At 39.2% G+C, this 21,100-nt stretch overlaps 1 protein-coding gene across 1 annotated transcript in view; it reads right to left on the reverse strand.

Annotated features, from left to right (window-relative positions):
* DGKK (diacylglycerol kinase kappa) overlaps positions 1 to 21,100 on the reverse strand; it is a 147,824-nt gene that overhangs the window by 63,140 nt on the left and 63,584 nt on the right. The window contains exons 5-7 of the mRNA XM_032397941.1: positions 20,719 to 20,854; positions 20,141 to 20,247; positions 19,688 to 19,810 (exon numbers count right to left, since the gene is read on the reverse strand). Of these exons, the coding sequence (XP_032253832.1) occupies positions 19,688 to 19,810; positions 20,141 to 20,247; positions 20,719 to 20,854 (366 nt within the window). The remainder of the gene's footprint in view (positions 1 to 19,687; positions 19,811 to 20,140; positions 20,248 to 20,718; positions 20,855 to 21,100) is intronic.

Below are 21,100 nucleotides of genomic sequence, written 5' to 3' on the forward strand. Positions count from 1 at the left end.
CTGTGGACAGATCTGCTGTGACCTGATCTGTCTTCCCTTATAGGTTAAAGACTTTTTTCCCTTGCTGCTTTCAGGATTCTTTCCTTTTCTGTGTATTTTGTGAATTTGACTATGATATGTCTTGGTGATGGCCGGGTTTTGTTGTATTTAATGGGAGCTCTCTGTGCTTCTTGGATTTCAATGTCTGTTTCCTTTCCCAGTTTAGGGAAGTTTTCAGCTATAATTTGCTCAAATAAACCTTCTGTTCCATTTTCTTTCTCTTCTTCCTGGACTTCTATGATATGAACATTATGTTTTATTTATTTTATTTTTTAAAAAGATTTTATTTATTCATTTGAGACAGAGAGATACAGAGAGAGAGCATGAGCAGGGGAGAGGCAGAGGGAGAGGGAGAAGCAGACTCCCCGCTGAGCCAGGAGCCCAACGCGGTATCCCAGTATCCCGGGATCATGACCTGAGCTGAAGGCAGACGCCTAACCATCTGAGCCACCCAGGCGCCCCTGAACATTATTATGTTTTAAGGAGACACTGAGTTCCCTAGTCTACATTCGTGATCTAATACCCTTTTTTTCTTCTTTTTTCAGCTTTGTTATTTTCTATAATTTTATCTTCTATATCACTGATTTGTCCCTCTGATTCATCCATCCTCATTGTCATTGTATCCAGTCAGTTTTGCATCTCAGTTATAGCATTATTTATTTCGGCCTAACTAGTTTTTAGTTCTTTTATCCCTGCAGTAGGGGATTCTCTAGTTTCTTCCATACTTTTCTCAAGCCCAGCTAGTATCCTTATGATTATTGTTTTAAATCCTAGTTCAGACATCTTATTTGTATCTGTATTGATTAAATTCCTGGCCATGACTTCTTCCTGTTCTTTCTTTTGGGGTGAATTCCTCCATCTTGTCATTTTGTCTGGGTCACTGTTTTTTTGTTGGGAAAGCCTGTTATATTCCTGCTCTAGAGAGTAATGGCTATATTAAGAAGAGGTCCAAGAAAAAAAAAAAAGGAAGCTAGATCTTAGGTATGTTTTTGTTTGCTTGTTAAAGGAAGCTAGATTCAAAAAAAAAGGAAGCTAGATCCTATTTCCCATAGAGCTGCAGCTGTGCAGCACTCTATGACCAGTGGACTTGGTGCATGTGAGGAGTTTATGCTGGTCTTCTGGGGGTGGGACCTGCTGCACTGAATCTCAGGCAGACTTGCCCTAGCTGAGATGTACCTGCAGGGTGCAGGGGGGCAGGGCTTGTTGTAAGTGGCTCCAGCCTCCACTAGGTGGTGCTGTTTTGTTCACTGAGGTTGGTCAGTGCTAATGGCCAGGGGGAAATGGCCTTGCCCCGCTCTCTCCTACCTGGAGTGGGAAGTTTTGCACCCACCACTCTTTAGGAAGCCCTCACAGAAGAGCAAACAACCACCCCTCTTGTATCCCCCACTTTTGCCAGATCCCTGCCTTCACCCTGTCTGCATCAAGGCTGTCTGCCTGCCAGGTGGCACAGTACTCCTGTGTTTTATCTCAGGCATTCAGCTGGATTTCAAATCTCCAAATTTTAGAGATCTGTGTACTGATCCTCTGGGGGGAGGGTCTTAATGTGCTATGGCCAGTGCCATTTTGTCTAGGAAATTAGTTCTGAAACTGCGCAGTGGTTTGGAGTTTATGGTAAAGCACAGCCAAAGATTGCTGCCCTCAACTGGTGTCTCTGTTCCTATGCTAGTGAATGGAGCAGCTCAATGGTGTCTGCTGGATCTTTTGTCCCCAGAGAGGCCATGCCACCTCTCCTAAATTCACTCCAAGCAGGGGAACTGTTTCTCCCTGTGTGACCCAGGGGATCCTCGGACCATGCTGCCCACTCCCTGATCCCTGCCCTTTTCTTGTGCAAACCCCTGCACATGCTTTCACTCTTTCTCTCTTTCTCGCTCCCCTCTCTGTGATCAGGGCTCCCTCCCCTTTACAGCACCTGCAGTTCCTTTCTTCCCCAAATCAGTTCTCCACAGCTCCTACCTTCCATGATGTGTTCATTTTGCTACCTCTACTTGTGCAGTTTTGCTCTCTCAGTCCTCAGGTTGATTTCTTGGGTGTTCAAACTGATTTGATATTTATCTAGTTGTGTTTGAGGGACGAGGCAAGCTTAGGATCCCCCTACTCCTCCATCATCATAACTCCTCTGCAGAAGCTTTTTAGTAATTTCACTTGTTTATTTTTTCCATTGTTGTCTTTACTTTTGGTGTCAAATCCAAAAAACCATGGCACGTCTGATATCAAGGAGCTTATCACCTGTGTTTTCTTTTAGGAGTTTCATGGTTTCAGGTCTTACATTCAAGTCTTGAATCCATTTGAGTAATTTTTTGTGAGTGGTATAAGACAGTGGTCCAGTTTCATTCTTTTTTGCATGTGGATGTCCACTTTTTCTAGCACCATTTATTGAAGAGACTCCTTTCCCCATTGAATATTCTTGGCTCCTTTGCCATCAATTGACCAGATACGCGTGGGTTTATTTCTGTGCTCTCTCTTTTGTTCCATTGATCTATGTGCCTGTCTTTATGCTAATACCATACTGTTTTTACTACTATGACTTTGTAATATAGTTTTTTAAAAAGAATTTTTATTTATTTATTTGACAGAGAGAAAGAGAGAGGGAACACAAGCAGGAGGAGTAGCAAGTAGAGGGAGAGGGAGAAGCAGGCTACCCACTGAGCAAGGAGCCAGATGTGGGGTTCGATCCCAGGGTCCTGGGATCATGACCTGAGCCGAAGGCAGTTGCTTAACCAACTGAGCCACCCAGGCGCCCCTGTAATATAGTTTTAAATCATGGAGTATGAGGTCTCCTGCTTTGTTCTTCTTTCTCAAGGTTGTGTTGGTTATTTGGGGTCTGTTGTGGTTCCATACAAATTTTGGGATTGTTCTATTTCTGTGAAAAATCCCATTGGACTTTAAAAAAAATTATTTATTTATTTATTTATTTATTTATTTATTTATTTATTTAGAGAGTGCATGTGAGCATGCTTGTGCATGAGTTTGGGGGAGCGGCAGAGGAAGAGGGAGAGAAAGAAAATCCCAAGCAGATTCCACGCTGAGTATGGAGCCTGATACGGCGCTCAATCTCATGACCCTGAGATTATGACCTGAGCTGAAATCAAGAGTCAGATGCTTAACTGACTGAGCCACCCAGGTATGCCCCATTGGAATTTTGATAAGGATTGCATTGAATCTGTAGCTTGCATTGGGCAGTATAGATATTTTAACAATATTAATTCTTCCAATCTATGAGCACAGAATATTTTTCCATTTATTTGTGTCTTATTTAATTTCTTTCATCAAAGCTTGTAGTTTTCAGAGTATAGGTCTTTCATCTCCTTGGGTAAATTTATTCCTAGGTATTTTATTCTTTTTGATGCAATTATAAATGACATTGTTTTCTTAATTTCTCTTTCTGATAGTTTATGTATATAAACATGCAACAGATTTTTATATATTAATTTTGGATCTTTCAATTTTACTGAATTTATTAGTTCTAACAGTTTTTTTGTAAACTTTTTAGGGTTTTTTATATATAATATGTCATCTGCAAATAGTGACAGTTTTACTTCTTCCTTTATGATTTGGACACTTTAAAGAATTTATTTTTGAAGTATTATTGACATACAATGTTATATTAGTTTCAGGTGTACAACATATTGATCCAACAATTCTATACATTACTCAGTGCTCACCATGATTAGAGTAGTCACCATACAATGTTACTACAATATTATTGACTCTATTCCCTATGCTGTACTTTTCAACTTTGTGAATTATTTATTTTATAACTGGGTGACTTTTCTTTTCTTTTCTTCCCCCCTAGGACTTCTAATACTATGTTGAATAAAAGTAGGGAGAGTGGGCATCCTTGTCTTGTTCCTGATCTTAGAGAAAAAGCTGAAAACTTTTCACCATTGAGTATGTTAGCTGTGGGCTTGTCAAATATGGCCTTTATTATGTTGAAGTATATTTTCTCTATACCCACTTTGTTGAGAGTTCTTATCATAAATAGATGTCAAATCCTGTCAAGTGATTTTCTGCATCTATTGAAATGATCATATAATTTTTAATCTTCATTTTGTTAATGTGGTGTATCATATCAATTGGTTTGTGCATGTTGAGCCAGGCTTGCACCCCTGGAATAAATCCCACTTGATTACAGTGTATGATCCTTTTAATGTACTGTTGAATTTGGCTTGTTAATATTTTGTTTACGATTTTGGCATCTATGTTCATCAGAGATATTAGCCTGTAATTTTGTTCTTGTGACATCCTTGTCTGGTCTTGGTATCAGGGTAATATTGGCCTCATAGAAGGAGTTTGAAAGTGTTCCTTCTTCTTCTATTTTTTGAAAGAGTTTGAGAAGGATTGGTATTATTTTTTAATATTTGATAGAATTTACTAGTGAATGTGTCTGGTCCTGGACATTTGTTTGTTGGGAGGTTTTTGTTTTAAGATTTATTTATTTATTTGAGAGAGAGAGGAGAACACAAGTAGGGGGAATGGCAGAGGGAGAGGGAGAAGCAGACTCCCTGCTGAGAAGGGGCCCAATGCAGGGCTCAATCCCTGGACCCTGGGATCATGAGCTGAGCCAAAGGCAGACACCCAACAGACTGAGCCACCCAGGTGCCCCTACTAGTCTCCCTAGTAGTAATATGTCTGCTCAGATTTTCTATTTCTTTATGATTCAGTCTTTGTCGTTTTATGTTTCCAGTAATTTATCCATTTCTTCTAGGTTTCCACTTTGTTTGTGTATAATTGTTCATGGTACTCCCTTATGATTCTTTGTATTTCTGTGCTGTCAGTTGTAATATCTCCTCATTCATTTCTGATTTTATTTATTTGAGACTTCTCTTTGTTTTCAGGTTGAGTGTAGCTAAAGGTTTCTCAGTTTTGTTTATCTTTTAAAAGAATCACCTCTCAGCTTCATTGATCTATTGTCTTTTTAGTCTCAATTGAATTTATTGCTGCTCTAATCTTAGTTATTTCCTTACTTTTACTAACTTTGGGCTTCACTTGTTCTTATTCTATTTCTTTGAAGTGTAAATTTAGGTTGTTCATTTGAGATTTTCTTATTTCTTCAGGTTTTTTTATTATGTTCAATTAGCCAACATATAGTACATCATTAGTTTTTGATGTAGTGTTCAACGATTTTTTTGATGTAGTGTTCAACGATTCATTAGTCGCATATAACACCGAGGGCTCATCACAACACGTGCCTTCCTTCAGGTTTTTATCACTATGAATCTTCCTCCTAGAACTGCTTTTGCTCTGTCCCTTAAGTTTTTTTCTTTTTTAAATTAAAATATAATTAACATACAATGTTATATTAGTTTTGGGTGTAAAATATAATGATTCAACAATTCTATACATTACTTGGTGCTCATTAGGAAAAGTATACTCTTAATCGCCTCCACATATTTCACCCATACCCCCACCCACCTCTGCTCTGGCAACCACTCGTTTGTTCTCTGTATTTAAGAGTCTGTCACTTTTTTGTTTGTTTGTTCATTTGCTCTGTTTCTTAAATTCCACGTATGGTGAAATCACATGGTATTTATCTTTCTCTGTCTGACTTACTTTTTTAAAAGTAGGCTCCTTACCCAGCGTGGAGCCCAACACGGGGCTTGAACTCCCAACTCTGAGATCAAGACCTGAGCTGAGATCTAGAATTGGACACTTAACTTACTGAGTCACCCAGTCGCCCCTGTCTGATCTATTTTATTTAATGTTATACCCTCTAGATTCATCCATGTTGTTGCAAATGGCAAGATTTCATTATTTTTTATGATATCTACATCTATCTATCATCTAACTATCATCTATCTATCATCTATCTATCTATCATCTATCTATCTATCATCTGTCATCATCATCTATATATCTATCATCTATCTATCATCTCTCTATCATCTATCTATCATCTATTTGCATCCCTTGAATAAGTGACACTTGATTATGGTGAATGATTTTTTTACAGTATTCTTAGATTCAGTTTGATAATATTTTGTGGGGGATTTTTGTATCTGTGTTCATCAGGGATATTGGCCTGTAGTTTTTTTTTTTAAAGGTCTTTATCTAGTTTTGGTAATGAAGGTAATACTGGCCTCATAGAATGAATTTGAAAGCTTTACATCTTCTTCTGTTTTTTGGAATAGTTTGAGAAGAATAGGTTTTAACTCTTCTGTAAATGTTTGGTAGAATTCATCTGTGAAGCCAGCTAGTCCTGAACTTTTGTTTGTTAGGAGTTTTTTGATTACTGATTCAATTTCATTGCTAGTACTTGGTCTGTCCAAATTTTTTATTTCTTCTTGATTCAGTTTTGGAAGGTTATATGTTTCTAGGAATTTATCCATTTCTTCTAGGTTATCCAATTTATTGGCATATAATTCTTCATAATATCCTCATTAAAAAAAAAACACAAAAAACCCAAAAAATATTCTCTTATAATCCTTTGTATTTCTATGGTGTTGTTTATTATTTCTCCTCTTTCATCTCTGATTTTATTTATTTAAGTTCCCTCTTTTTCTTGATGGTCTGGCTAAAGAGTTATCATTTTTGTTTATTATTTTAAAAAAATCTCCTGGTTTCATTGATCTCTTCCATTGTTTTTTAGTCTCTATTTCATTTATTTCTGCTCCAATCTTTATTATTTCTTTCCTTCTACTGGCTCACAGCTTTGCTTGTTCTTTTTCTAGCTCCTTTAGATGTAAAGTTAGGTTGTTTATTTGAGGGTTTTTTTTTTTTTTTTTTTTGAGGAAAGCCTGTATTGCTATAATCTTCCCTCTTGGAACAACTTCTGCTGCATCAAAGATTTTGGGCCATTTTGCTTTCATTTTTATTTGTCTCCGTGTATTTTGTGATTTCCTCTTTAATTTCTTCATTGACCCTTCATTGTTCAGTAGCAGGTTATTTAGCCTCCATGTATTTGTGTTCTTTCCACATTTTTTCTTGTGATTTTTTTGTGATTTCATACCATTGTGGTTGGAAGGCATATATAATATGGTTTCAATCTTTTTGAGTTTATTAAGACTTGTTTTGTGGCCTCACATGTGATCTATTCTGGAGAATGTTCCATGTGCACTTGAAAAGAATGTATACATATTCTGCTGTTTTTGGATGGAATGTTCTAAATATATCTATTAGATCCATCTGGTCCAATGTTTCATTCAAAGCCACTATTTCTTTGTTTATATTTTGTCTGGATGATGTATCCATTGATATAAGTGGGGTGTTAAAGTCCACTACTATTATTTTATCATTGTCAATTTCTTCCTTTATGTCTGTTAATGGTGACACACCATGTATTTAGGTGCTCCCATGTTAGGTGCACAAATATTTATAATTGTTGTATCCTCTTGTAGGTTTTTTTTTTCCTTTCTTATTATGTAGTGTCCTTCTTTGTCTCTTGTTAGTCTTTGTTTTAATGTCTATTTCGTCTGACATAAGTATTACTACCCCAGCTTTCTTTTTGCTTCCATTTGCATGATAAATGTTTTCCCATCCCTTCACTTCCAATTTGCATGTCATTAGGTCTGAAGTGAATCTCTTGTAGGCAACATACAGATTGGTCTTACTTTCTTATCCATTCAGTCCCTCTATGCCTTAAATAAAGCATTTAGTTCATTTATATTAAAAGTAATTATTGTGCCTGGGTGGCTCAGTCATTAAGCATCTGCCTTCGGCTCAGGTCATGATCCCAGGGTCCTGGGATCGAGCCCTGCATTGGGCTTCCTGCTCCACAGGAAGCCTGCTTTTCCCTCTCCTGCTCCCCCTGCTTGTGTTCCCTCTCTCGCTGTGTCTCTCTCTGTCAGGTAAATAAATAAAAAATCTTTAAAAAAATTTTAAAAGTAATTATTGATAGGTATGTACTTACTGCCCTTTGTCACTTATTTTATGTTTTTTTTTTTTAGTTTTTGTAGTTCTTCTCTGTTCCTTTTCTTCTTGCTCTTGTGCCTTGTGTTTTGGTGGCTTTGTTTAATAATATGCTTGGACTCCTTTGTCTTTATTTCTTGTGTATCTATTACAGATTTTTGATTTGTGGTTAGCATTAGGTTTGTATGTAACATCTTATGCACATAGCAGTCTATATTAAGTTGATAGTTGTTTAAGTTTGAACTCATTTAAAGCACCAAGTTTTTACTCTTCCCTTCACATGCTTTAGGTTTGTCATACTCTACATCCTTTTATTTTGTGAATCCCTTGATTGATTTTTATAGAAATAATTGATTTTACTGTTTTTGTGCTTTAACCTCCATACTGGTTCTCTAAGTGATTAAACTACTACTCATTATATGCTTGCAGTTACCTGTGAAATTTTTTCTTTTTATAATTTTCTTACTCATAATTATGGCCTTTTCTTTTCTTTAACATTTCTTGTAAGGCTGGCTTAATGGTGATGAACACTTTTACCTTTTTTTGTTTGTCTGGGAAACTGTTTATCTCTCCTGTTCTGAATGACAGCCCTGTTGGGTAGAGTATTCTTGGTTGCAGGCTTTTTCCTTTCAGTAGTTTGAATATCATGCCAGTCTCTTCAAAGTTTCTTCTGAAAAGTCAGCTGATAGCCTTATGGGATTTCCCTTGTATATAACTATTTCTTCTTGTTGCTTTGAAAAATCTTTACCACTAGTTTTTGCCATTTTAATTATTATGTGTCTCAGTGTGGACCTCTTTGGGCTGATTTTGTTGGGGGCTGTCTGTGCTGCCCGGATCTGGATCTTTATTTCCTTCCCCAGATTAGGGAAGTTTTCAGCTATTATTTCTTCAAATACATTTTCTGCCTCCTCTCCATTCCTTCTGGGATCCCTGCAATGTGAATGTTATTATGCTTGATGATGTCACTGAGTTCCTTTAACCTATTCTCATTTATTATAATTCTTTTTTGTTTTTGTTCTTTAGCTTGGTTGCTTTCAATTACCCTGTCTTCCAGGTTGCTGATCTGTTCTTCTGTCTCCTCTAATCTATTATTGATTCCTTCTAGTTTATTTTTAATTTCAATTATTGGGTTCTTCATCTGTGATTGGTTCTTTTTTATATTTTCTATAAAAATTTGCTGAAGGACTCATTGAGATCTTCCAGTCTTTTCTCAAGTCCAGTAAATATCTTTATGACAATTACTTTGTATTCTTTATCAGGCATATTGATTATCTTTGTTTCATTTAACTCTTTTGCTGTGGTTTTTTTTCCTGTTCTTTCATTTGGGACATATTCCTCTGTCTCCTCATTTTGTCTAACTCTTTGTGTTTGTTTCTGTCTATTAGATAAGTTAGTTAGATCTCCTGATCTTCAAAGTAGTGGCTCTATGAAGAAATCTTGTGGTGCTCTCTAGCACAGTGTCCCTTGTTCACCAGAACCAGGCACTTCAGTGGTGCCTCCTATGTGGGTTGTGCTTGCCTTTCTTCTGTGGCTGAGCCTTGTTTGCCTTCAGTCCAGTTGGTGCAATGTTCCGCTTTGCCTGTTGTCGGCATACTAGGCAGGCTTTTGTCCCTGTGCTCTTAAGAAGCCAGTATGGGGAGGAGGGGGGGAAAAGATGGTGGAGGAATAGGGGACCCTATTCCAACTGGTGCCTGGAATTGAGCTGGATATCCACCAGACCACTCTGAACACCCACAAAATCAGCCTGAGATGTAAGAAGATAGACCTGGATTTCTAAAAACAGAATATCACAGGTAGTTGGTTTTGAGGTATGAAGCAGGGAGCCATGATTCTGTGAGCAGATATTGGAGGATAAACAGAAGGGGCAGGGAGGCAGCCTTTGGAATCCTACACTGCTGATGAGCTATAGCCTCCCGCGCTGGGGACGGGGCACAGACTTGCAGACCGGTAGCGGTGGGGAAAGGACTTTAGGGCAGCCCCCCAGACAGAAACTGGGGCGGCAGGGCCACGCATGTGAACTGGGGGTAGCTGGCGGTTTGAGAAGCATAAGGGCAGAGATGTGCCCCGACATGGAGGTGAAGACTGGGAGCGCTGCTCAGGGGCACACAACCCAGGATGCCGCAGTTTATAGCAGCACAGACAGAAATGGAGATAATGTGGCCTGGAGAGCTCACTGAAGAACAGACTGCGATCTCTCTGCTCTGAGGCAGAGGGTTAGAAACGCTCTCTTCTGCTCTGACTCTTGGAAGAGATGCGGAAAGCTGCCAGGTAAAGCTGCCAGAGAACAAAAGCCCCCCAAAACCTGTTTTCACTGAGCCCACCCCCTGCCACAAGGGTCAGGGCAACTCTGCCCAAACAGGGTTGCCTGAATAACAGCACAGCAGGCCCCTCCCCTAGAAGACAGCCTGGGAAAACAAGAGCTCAGCAACCGTAAAGTCCCTAGAAAACAGGTGCATCTTGCTTGGGTTCTGGTCAATAATTTGGACTCTATACATTCCCTCAACCACCTCTCAACAGAATGACTAAGAGGAAGAACCCCCAAATAGGAAAGACTCAGAGACAATGACTTATGCCACAGATTTACAAATGGATTCAGATATAACCAAGATATCAGAGTTGGAATTCAGGCTAGCAATTGTGAAGATAATAGCTAGAATGGAGAAATCAATTAATGGCAACATAAAGTCTCTAAGGGCAGAAATGAAAGCTGAATTGGCAGAACTTAAAAATGCTATCAATGAGATCCAATCTAATCTAGATAATCGAACACCTAGGGTAAGCGAGGCAGAAGAATGAATTAGTGACCTAGAAGACCAATTAATAGACAAAAAGGGAAAAGAGGAGGCCAGGGAAAAACAACTCAGAATCCATGAAAATAGAATCAGAGAAATAAGTGACACCATGAAGCGTTCCAATGTCAGAATAATTGGAATCCCGGAAGGAGTGGAGAGAGAGAGAGAGGACTAGAAGATGTATTTGAGCAAATCGTAGCTGAGAACTTCCCTAATCTGGGGAATGAAACAAACATTCGTGTCCTAGAGGCAGAGAGGACCCCTCGCAACATCAAGGAAAACAGGCCAACTCCCTGGCATGTAATAATAAAACTCGCAAATCTTAGAACCAAGGAAACCATCTTAAGGGCAGTTAGGGGGAAGAGATTCCTTACATACAGAGGGAGGAACATCAGAATAACGTCAGACCTATCCACAGAGACCTGGCAAGCCAGAAAGCCCTGTCAAGACATATTCAGGGTACTAAATGAGAAGAACATGTAGCCAAGAATACTTTATCCAGCAAGGCTGTCATTTAGAATGGATGGAGGGATGCAGAGCTTCCAAGACTGGCAGAAACTGAAAGAATATGTGACCACTAAGCCGGCCTTGCAAGAAATATAAAGGAGGGTTCTATAACAGGAGAAAGACCCCAAGAGTGATATACAACAGAAATTTACAGGGACAATCTATAAAAACAAAGTCTTCACAGGCAACATGATGACAATTAATTCATATCTTTCAATAATCACTCTCAACGTGAATGGCCTAAATACTACCATAAAATGGCACAGGGTTGCAGATTGGATAAAAAGACAGGACCCATCCATATGCTGTCTACAAGAGACTCATTTTGAACCTAAAGATACATCCAGACTGAAAGTGAAGGGATGGAGATCCATCTTCCATGCCAGCGGACCTCAAAAGAAAGCTGGGGTACCAATTCTTATATCAGACAAATTCGATTTTAAACTAAAGTCTGTAATAAGAGACACAGAAGGACACTATATCATTCTTAAAGGGTCTATCCAACAAGAAGATCTAACAATTGTAAATATCTATGCCCCCAACATGGGAGCTCCCATCTACATAAGGCAACTGTTAACCAAAAAAAGAGTTGTATTGATAATAATATGTTAATTGTAGGAGACCTCAATACTCCACTCTCAGCAATAGACAGATCATCTAAGCAGAAAATAAAAAAGGAAACAAGAGCTTTGAATGACACACTGGACCAGATGGACCTCATAGATACATACAGAACATTCCACCCTAAAACAACAGAATACTCATTCTTCTCGAGCGCACATGGAACTTTCTCCAGAATAGACCATATACTGGGTCACAAATCAGGTCTCAACCGATACCAAAAGATTGAGATTATTCCCTGCATATTCTCAGACCATAACACTTTAAAACTGGAACTCAATCACAAGAAAGATTTTGGAAGAAATTCAAACACTTGGAAACTAAAGACCACTCTGCTCAAGAATGTTTGGGTCAACCAGGAAATCAAAGAAGAGTTTAAACAACTCATGGAAACCAATGAGAACGAAAACACATCGGTCCAAAACCTATGGGATACTGCAAAGGTGGTCCTAAGGGGGAAATACATAGCCATCCAAGCCTCACTCAAAAAAATAGAAAAATCCCAAATTCACCAACTAACTCTACACCTTAAAGAACTAGAGAAAAAGCAACAAACAATGCCTAAGCCACGCATTAGAAGAAAAATAATTAAGATTAGAGCTGAGATCAATGAATTAGAAACCAGAAACAGTAGATCAGATCAATGAAACTAGAAGCTGGTTCACTGAAAGAATTAATAAGATCGATAAACCACTGGCCAGACTTATGCAAAAGAAAAGAGAAAGGACCCAAATTAATAACATTATGAATGAAAGGGGAGAGATCATGACTAACACCAAAGAAATAGAAACCATAATTAGAAATTATTATCGACAACTATATGCCAATAAGCTGAGCAACCTGGATGAAATGGATGCCTTCCTGGAAACCTATAAACTCCCAAGACTGAAACAGGAAGAAAATGACAACCTGAGTAGGCCAATAACCAGTTACGAGATTGAAACAGTGATCAAAAACCTCCCCAAAAACAAGAATCCAGGGCCTGATGGATTCCCTGGGGAATTCTACCAAACATTCAAAGAAGAACTAATACCTATTCTACTGAAGCTGTTTCAAAAACTAGAAACAGAAGGAAAGCTTCCAGACTCATTCTATGAGGCCAGCATTATCTTAATCCCCAAACCAGGCAAAAACCCCTTCAAAAAGGAGAATTTCAGACCGATATCCCTGATGAATATGGATTCCAAAATCCTTAACAAAATCCTAGCTAATAGGATCCAACAATACATTAAAAGGATCATCCTCCACGACCGGTGGGATTTATCTCCGGGATGCAAGGGTCGTTCAACATTTGCAAATCACTCAATGTGATAGAACACATTAATAAAAGGAGAGAGAAGAACCATATGGTCCCCTCAATGGATGCAGAAAAAGCATTTTACAAAATACAGTATCCTTTTCCTGATTAAAACTCTTCAGAGTATAGGGATAGAGGGAACATTCCTCAAGTTCATAAAATCCATCTATGAAAAACCCACAGCAAATATCATCATCAATGGGGAAAAGCTGAAAGCCTTTCCCTTAAGATCAGGAACATGTCAAGGATGCCCACTCTCGCCACTATTATTCAACATAGTACTAGAAGTCCTAGCAACAGCAATCAGACAACAAAAAGAAATAAAAGTATTCAAATTGGCAAAGAAGAAGTCAAACTCTCTCTTTTCGCAGATGACATGATACTTTATGTGGAAAACCCAAAAGACTCCACCCTCAAATGACTAGAACTCATACAGCAATTCAGTAATGTGGGAGGATACAAAATCAATGCACAGAAATCAATTGCTTTCTTATACACTAACAATGCAACTGTAGAAAGAGAAATTAGAGAAATAATTCCATTTACAATAGCACCAAAAAGCATTAGATACCTCAGAATAAACCTAACCAAAGAGGTAAAACATCTATACTCTAGGAACCACAGAACACGCATGAAAGAAATTGAAGAAGACACCAAAAGATGGAAAAATATTCCATGCTCATGGATCGGAAGAATAAACATTGTTAAAATGTCTATGCTATCCAGAGCAATCTATATCTTCAATGCCATCCCGATCAAAATTCCAATGACATTTTTCAAAGTGCTGGAAAAAACAATCCTAAAATTTGTATGGAATCAGAAAAGACCTCGAATCGCCAAGGAAATGTTGAAAAAGAAAAACAAAGCTGGGGGCATCACGTTGCCCGATTTCAAGCTATATTACAAAGCAGTGATCACCAAGACAGCATGGTACTGGCACAAAAACACATATAGACCAATGGAACAGAATAGAGAGCCCAGATATGGACCCTCAACTCTATGGTCAAATAATCTTCGACAAAGCAGGAAAAAACATGCAATGGAAAAAAGACAGTCTCTTCAATAAATGGTGCTGGGAAAATTGGACAGCCACATGCAGGAGAATGAAACTCAACCATTCTCTAACACCATACACAAAGATAAACTCAGAATGGATGAAAGACCTCAATGTGAGACAGGAATCCATCCAAATCCTAGAGGAGAACATAGGCAGTAACCTCTTTGACATCGGCCACAGCAACTTCTTTCAAGATACATCTCCAAAGGCTAGTGAAACAAAAGCCAAAATGAACTTTTGGGACTTCATCAAGATAAAAAGCTTCTGCACAGCAAAGGAAACAATCAACAAAACTAAGAGGTAACCCACAGAATGGGAGAAGATATTTGCAAATGACACTACAGATAAAGGGCTGGTATCCAAGATCTATAAAGAACTTCTCAAACTCAACACCCAAAAAACAAATAATCAAGCAAAAAATGGGCAGAAGACATGAACAGACACTTCTCCGAAAAAGACATACAAATGGCTACCAGACACATGAAAAAGTGTTCATCACCATTAGCCATCAGGAAAATTCAAATCAAAACCACATTGAGATACCACCTTACACCAGTTAGAATGGCAAAAATGGACAGGGAAAGAAACAACAAATGTTGGAGAGGATGTGGAGAAAGGGAAACCCTCTTACACTGTTGATGAGAATGCAAGTTGGTACAGCCACTTTGGAAAACAGTGTGGAGGTGCCTCAGAAAATTAAAAATAGAGCTACCCTATGACCCAGCAATTGCACTACTGGGTATTTGCCCCAACGACACAGATGTAGTGAAAAGAAGGGCCATATGCACCCCAATGTTCATAGCAGCAATGTCCGCAATAGCCAAACTGTGGAAAGAGCCGAGATGCCCTTCAAACAGATGAATGGATAAAGAAGATGTGGTCCATATATACATGGAATATTACTCAGCCATCAGAAAGGATGAATACCCAAGTTTTACAGCAACATGGATGGGACTGGAGGAGATTATGCTGAGTGAAATAAGTCAAGCAGAGAAAGTCAATTATCATATGGTTTCACTTATTTGTGGAACATAAGGAATAGCATGGAGGACATTAGGAGAAGGAAGGGAAAAATGAAGGGGGGGAAATCGGAGGGACAGATGAACCATGAGAGACTATGGACTCTGAGAAACAAACTAAGGGTTTTAGAGGGGAGGGGGGTGGGGGGATGGGTTAGCCCAGTGATGGGTATTAAAGAGGGCACGTACTGCATGGAGCACTGGGTGTTATATGAAAACAATGAATCATGGATCACTACATCAAAAACTAATGATGTATTGTATGGTGACTAAAATAACATAATAAAATAAAATTAAAAAAAAAAATAGAAGCCAGTATGGGGCTGCCACAGGCTTGTAATTGGGCAGCATTGACAATCAGACCAGATGCCTGCCCTCAGCTTGTCTACCAGGGCTGTAGTCACACTGACCTGCAGGATGCTCTCCCTGCATTGTCTCCTGAGAGGCTTTTGTTGGGGGGCAAGGCCTGCAGTCAGACCAGATGCCTGCTCCCAGTCCATTTGCCAGGACTGCAATTACACTGATCAGCAGGATACCCTCTCTGCACTGTCAACTCTAAGGTTTGACTGCTGGGACTGTGGGTGTACTGGTGTGTGTGGTTATCTTCTACTCTCCCCAAGGTAGGAGTCACTTTGGAGTGGTGTTTGTCCCTGATGGAGCTGCTTGCAGGATGAGATTTAGCAGGAACTGCTTTGGAGGGACTATTGGCTGGTTGAATGGGCCAGATCCACAGGAGAATGGGGTAGGGTGCACAGTGTTAGTAAGCTAGGTGGAGAGTGTTCTTGCTGGTTCCTGCAGGTGTCCAACTATCTAGGCTGGGGAGGGTGGGAGAGAAATGGCACCTGCCAGCTCTTTTTTTCTTTGAGAAGTCTCCTATAGATCCCTGCCCTTCCAGCACATGTTCTGGGATTAGTGAATAAATCTCCTTCACTTATACCCCAGTTTGCTTCTCAAACTGCTGCTTCTATGCTGTATCTCGGCTGGGTTATTTGTTATGCTGTCTCTTTAACAGCAGGGACCTAATTTCCTATCACCTTCTGATTCTCCTGGAGCTAAACCCACTGATTTCTAAAGTACTCAGAATCAAGCCCTGCTGATTGTAAAAACTCATGAAATCAAATCCCACTGGTTTTCAAAGCCAAATGTTATGGGAACTTGTCTTCCCAGTTTCAGGTCCCCTGTGCCTGGGTGCCTGGTGGTGGGGTCCAATCCTCTTACTTCTCTGTACTTGAGGTGTCTCTTCCAATTGTGGTTAGTCTATACAAGGGTTTGGTTCCCACCTGTGTCTCTGTCCCTCTTACCCTTTTCATTGTGGCCTCCTCTCTACAATTAACGGTGGAAGGTCTCTTCTGCCAGTTTTTAGGTCATGTTCTGAATTAGTTGCATTGATGTGGCTGTTATCTCAGTGTGTCTGTGGAATGAGGTGAGCTCAGGATCCTGCTACGGCACAATTTTCTCAGAATTCTGCATCCCATAAGTTTTGGTATGCAGTATTTCCATTTTCATTTGTCTCAAGGTATTTTTTGATTTCTCTTTTGATTTCTTCTTTGACCCATTGGTTGTTCAGTAGCATGTTGTTTAATATCCATATATTTGTGGTTTTTCCAGTTTTATTCCTATAATTGATTACTAATTTCATACCATTGTGGTCAGAAAAGATGCTTTACATTATGTCAATCTTTTAAAATTTATTAAGACTAGTTTTGTTGTCTAACATATGATCTATCCTGGAGAATGTTCTATGTGTATTTGAGAAGAATGCATATTCTGTTGCTTTTGGATGAAATGTTCTGTATACATCTATTAAATCCATCTAGTGTAATGTGTCATTTAATGCCAATGTTTCTGTATTAATTTTCTGTCTGGATAATCTGTCTATTGATGACAGTGGAGTATTTAAATCCCTTAATATTGTGTTGTTGTGTATTTTTCCCTTAGGTGCTCCTATGTTGGTGCATAAATATTTACAAATGTTATATTCTCTTGTTGGATTGTCCCCTTTATCATTACATAATGACTTTCTTTGTCTCTTATTACAGTCTTTGTTTTAAAGTCTATTTTGTCTAATATAAGTATAACAACCCCTCCTTTTTTTTGGTTTCCATTTGCATGGAATATCTTTTCCATCCCTTCACTTTCAGTCTGTGTGTATCATTATATCTGAAGTGAGTCTCTTATAGGCAGGATATAACGGGTCTTCTTTTTTTATCCATCCAGTCACTCTATGTCTTTTGATTTGAGAATTTAGTTCATTTACATTTAAGGTAATTATTGATAGGTATGTAAGTTTTGAATTGTTTTTTGCTATTTTGTAGTTCCCCTGTTCCTTTCTTCTCTTGCTCTCTTCTTTGTGATTTGAAGATTTTCTGTAGTGGTATACATAGATTCCTTTCTCTTTATCTTTTGTGTATCTACTAAGGTTATTGCTTTGTGGTTACCATGAGGTTTGCATATAACAACTTTTGTAATAGCCTGTTTTAAGTTGATAACAATTTAAGTTTGAATGCATTATAAAGCTCTATATTTTACTCCCCCTCTTGTCTTATGTTTTTGATATCTAATTTACATCTTTTTATGTCATGTATCACTTATCAAATTATAGTTATAGTTGCTTTTACTACTTTTGTCTTTTAACCTTCATACTAGCTTTAGTGATTAATTCACCACATTTACATTGTTAGATTATTCTGAATTTTACGATATATTTACCCTTACCAGTGAGATTTATATTTTTCATATGTTTTCCTTTTACTAACTAGTGCCCTTTAATTTCAGCTTAAAGAAGTCCCTTTAACATTTCTTTTTTTTTTGGTGGGGAGGGGCAGAGGGAGAGGGAGAGAGAAAATTTCAAGCAGGCTCCACACCCAGCACAGAGTCTGACATGGGGCTTGATCTCATGACCCTGAGGTCATGACTTGAGCTGAAATCAAGAGTCAGACACTCCACAATAGCCAAACCAGAAGCCTGCCCTTTAGGCTAAAACTCCAGGACAAACAAATAGGCCTCTTTTCAGCCTGCTGTCTGTGGTGTGCCCTCTTTATGGTAGTTGGCCAGGAACCCTCTCTCCATTTGTTATAGTCCCATAGGACCCAGGAATGCAAGCCCTGCTGGCCAGCAGAGCCAGGCAATAAAGGGGCATCACCTGGGCAGCCGCTGCAAAAAAACCCCGGCATACCAGATGCATGTAAAATTCCCCTCTTGGAGATACTGGCACTCTGGAGTGTGGCAGAGGGAAAGCACCAAGATGGTGCCTATCCTCCTAGGTCTCTAAAAAGTATTACAGTGGGCCCTTAGATATGTGTTTAGCCTGCCCTTCAGGCCATAATTATGAAGGTATGCTAAGAGTCCTTTTTTACAGTAACACTGGATTCCTCAGATTGTTGCCCCTTGCTGTACCCTGGGTGTGGTAGCTAGGTAAGAACTCTTTCTCCGCTGGTTACAGTTTTTGGGACCTACACTCACTCTCCACTAGATCTGTGTGATCTAGAGGTGTCCCCTGGGGACAGCTGCAAAAATTGGGGTGTCTGATGAGGGTATAAGCTCCTTTTCAGGAGCAACTGATGAGCTGGAGCAAAGTAGAGGGACCCAGAGTCTTCTAAAAAGAAGTTCATACTTTAGTTTCTTCTTGTCTAGAATAATCAGTTTGACAGGAGCATCTAAAAGCTAAAGTCTAAATCAGAGTTTCTCAGCATTGACACTATTGGTATTTTGGGCCAGATAGTTATTTTTTTGTGCTGTCTTGTACATTATAGGAGGTTTAGCAGAATCCCAGGCCTCTACTTATTATAAGCCCATTGCACACCCTCTCTCCCAAAGTTGTAACAATCAAGAATGTCTCCAGATATCGTCAAATGTTTCCTGTGGGTTGGGCAAAATCACTCCCAGTTAAGAACTACTGGTTTAGAAGCATGGTAGTATTGTAGTTAAGAATATGATTTTTGCAGAATTATGTATGAATCAAGACTCTTTTTGCTTACTGGCTGCATGACCTTGAGCAAATCACTTCATTTTTCTGAACCTCACTTTTCTCAGCTGTAAATGGGGACAATAAGGCCTATTTAGGGTTGTTGTAAGGAATAAATGAGACCATGTACACAAAACACTCAATACATTGTGGCAATAGTAATATGTTAATCTTATTAACCATTATTAATTAACAAAGATTGTAAGTTTCCAGGAAATAGTGAATGAGGAAGGCAGAAGGTTTCTTAAGGATAGACTCACAACTTATTTTTTTAATTGCCCGTACTGTCATAACAGAGTTCAGCTTTTCCCATTTGCTAGTAGACCTCACCAATTAAGAACCATTAAAGGTGAGAGTCAAGTCTTTCTCTCCAAGATTCCATAGCCAGATCTGGAAAGGCAAGATACTGAGCTCTGTACTATGTAAGCTGCTATTTTGGGGTAAGGGTCTCTGAGATTTCTATCTATGTGTAGGCACATAGCTTAACTCCACCCCTTCTCTAGAAGTCAAGTTCTCTAAGTATCAAGGAGATGATAAGAGTCTTACCGTAGAATTACACCAGAGACATCGGAAATCTTGAAGTCTTTCATAACTGCCACAGTTCTCATGACATACTGCACACTGAGAACTGACAGATATGTTTCCTTCTACCCACTGATGAGGCATACTCTTCTGAAAGGTAAAAAAAAAAGGTAAGAGGTAGAAGTTAGAGATATAAGGAGAGAAAGGGCCAGCTGGAGTGACTATACCATCCCACAGAGGACATTAAGTAACCCCAACAAAGTTCTTCATGGTCTTGCCCTCCCCACTCCAATGCTAGCAAGTGAGGACAGCTGGGAGTAGGGGGCTTTCATTCTTCTAGACTGGTTGGATTTTAAGCCTAGGCAGGAAGTTGACTTGGGTTGTATGGAGACAGGAAGAAGTCTTCCTTCCCCTGTGTATCCTGGTTAAAGTAGAGATGGGAAAGAGTGCCTGTAGGAGAAGATGGCTGGTACTCACTACTTCATCAGCGGGCATGAGGAGGTCATCAGTGATAGACAATGTATTCCATTTGCAGTCTTTGCTTGCTCTCAAAGCACATAATTTGTGAGATTTCACTTTGCACACTATGAAAAAAAGGAAGAAAAAAGATAGATGTGAATCTGGTGACAATGAAGATTCTAAGGCCCTTCCCTAAGATTCTCTGAAAATTAGAACTTAGATGCATCTAAATAGTTCTGGCCCACCTCCAAAGGCCTATTTCTCATATTTTCTAGTTCCTTTTTATTCTTATTGGCTAAATTATCTACTATCTGACTTGAATGGAAACTGATGGCAAGAATAAGGTGATTTCTGTTGTTCCAGCTCTTGTGACTGTGTTGTCCAATCCTCTCAGACCCAGCCCTCCATTTAATTCATGAGAATTTCCATTCATGCCAGCTTCTTCCCATCTCTTTTCTTCAGTCTGTTAAGTGTCAGAATTAACCTTACACTAGAGTCAATGACTAGTATGAGTCAATGACACTAAAGCCACATGAGCTCTTTCACCCCTGTCTCCACCCACTGGGCTCCATTTCCTAAAGTAATTAGAAAGGTACCTTCGCAGATGATAACATTTCTAGATAAGGCAGGAATGCTCTCCCGGCAGACATTGCAGTGCTGGGTCCGGGGGCTGTGACTGGAGTACCAATAGTGCATTCCAACAAGGAAAGGGTTGTTTTCTGCTGCAGGTATCTAAAATAAGCCAAAGAGAAGAGAGAATAGAGAGTTAATCATAGAGAGATATTAAGGAAGGACAGAAAATCTGCTTCTAAGTCTGAAATGGCCAGTCAGGTGTCAGAGAATGTGAAGAGGAAGACTGAATATTGGAGCCAATATCTAACAAATCTCCCACCTCCAGTTTTTTTTCCCAGTGGTTTTGGAAAGGGAAAAGGAATAGGGAGGTAGATCCTACAATTGGAGCTGGAGACAGGAGCAATG

The sequence above is a fragment of the Phoca vitulina genome, unplaced genomic scaffold, assembly GCF_004348235.1.
Source record: "Phoca vitulina isolate PV1807 unplaced genomic scaffold, GSC_HSeal_1.0 scaffold107, whole genome shotgun sequence".
NCBI classification, from domain to species: Eukaryota; Metazoa; Chordata; class Mammalia; order Carnivora; family Phocidae; genus Phoca; species Phoca vitulina.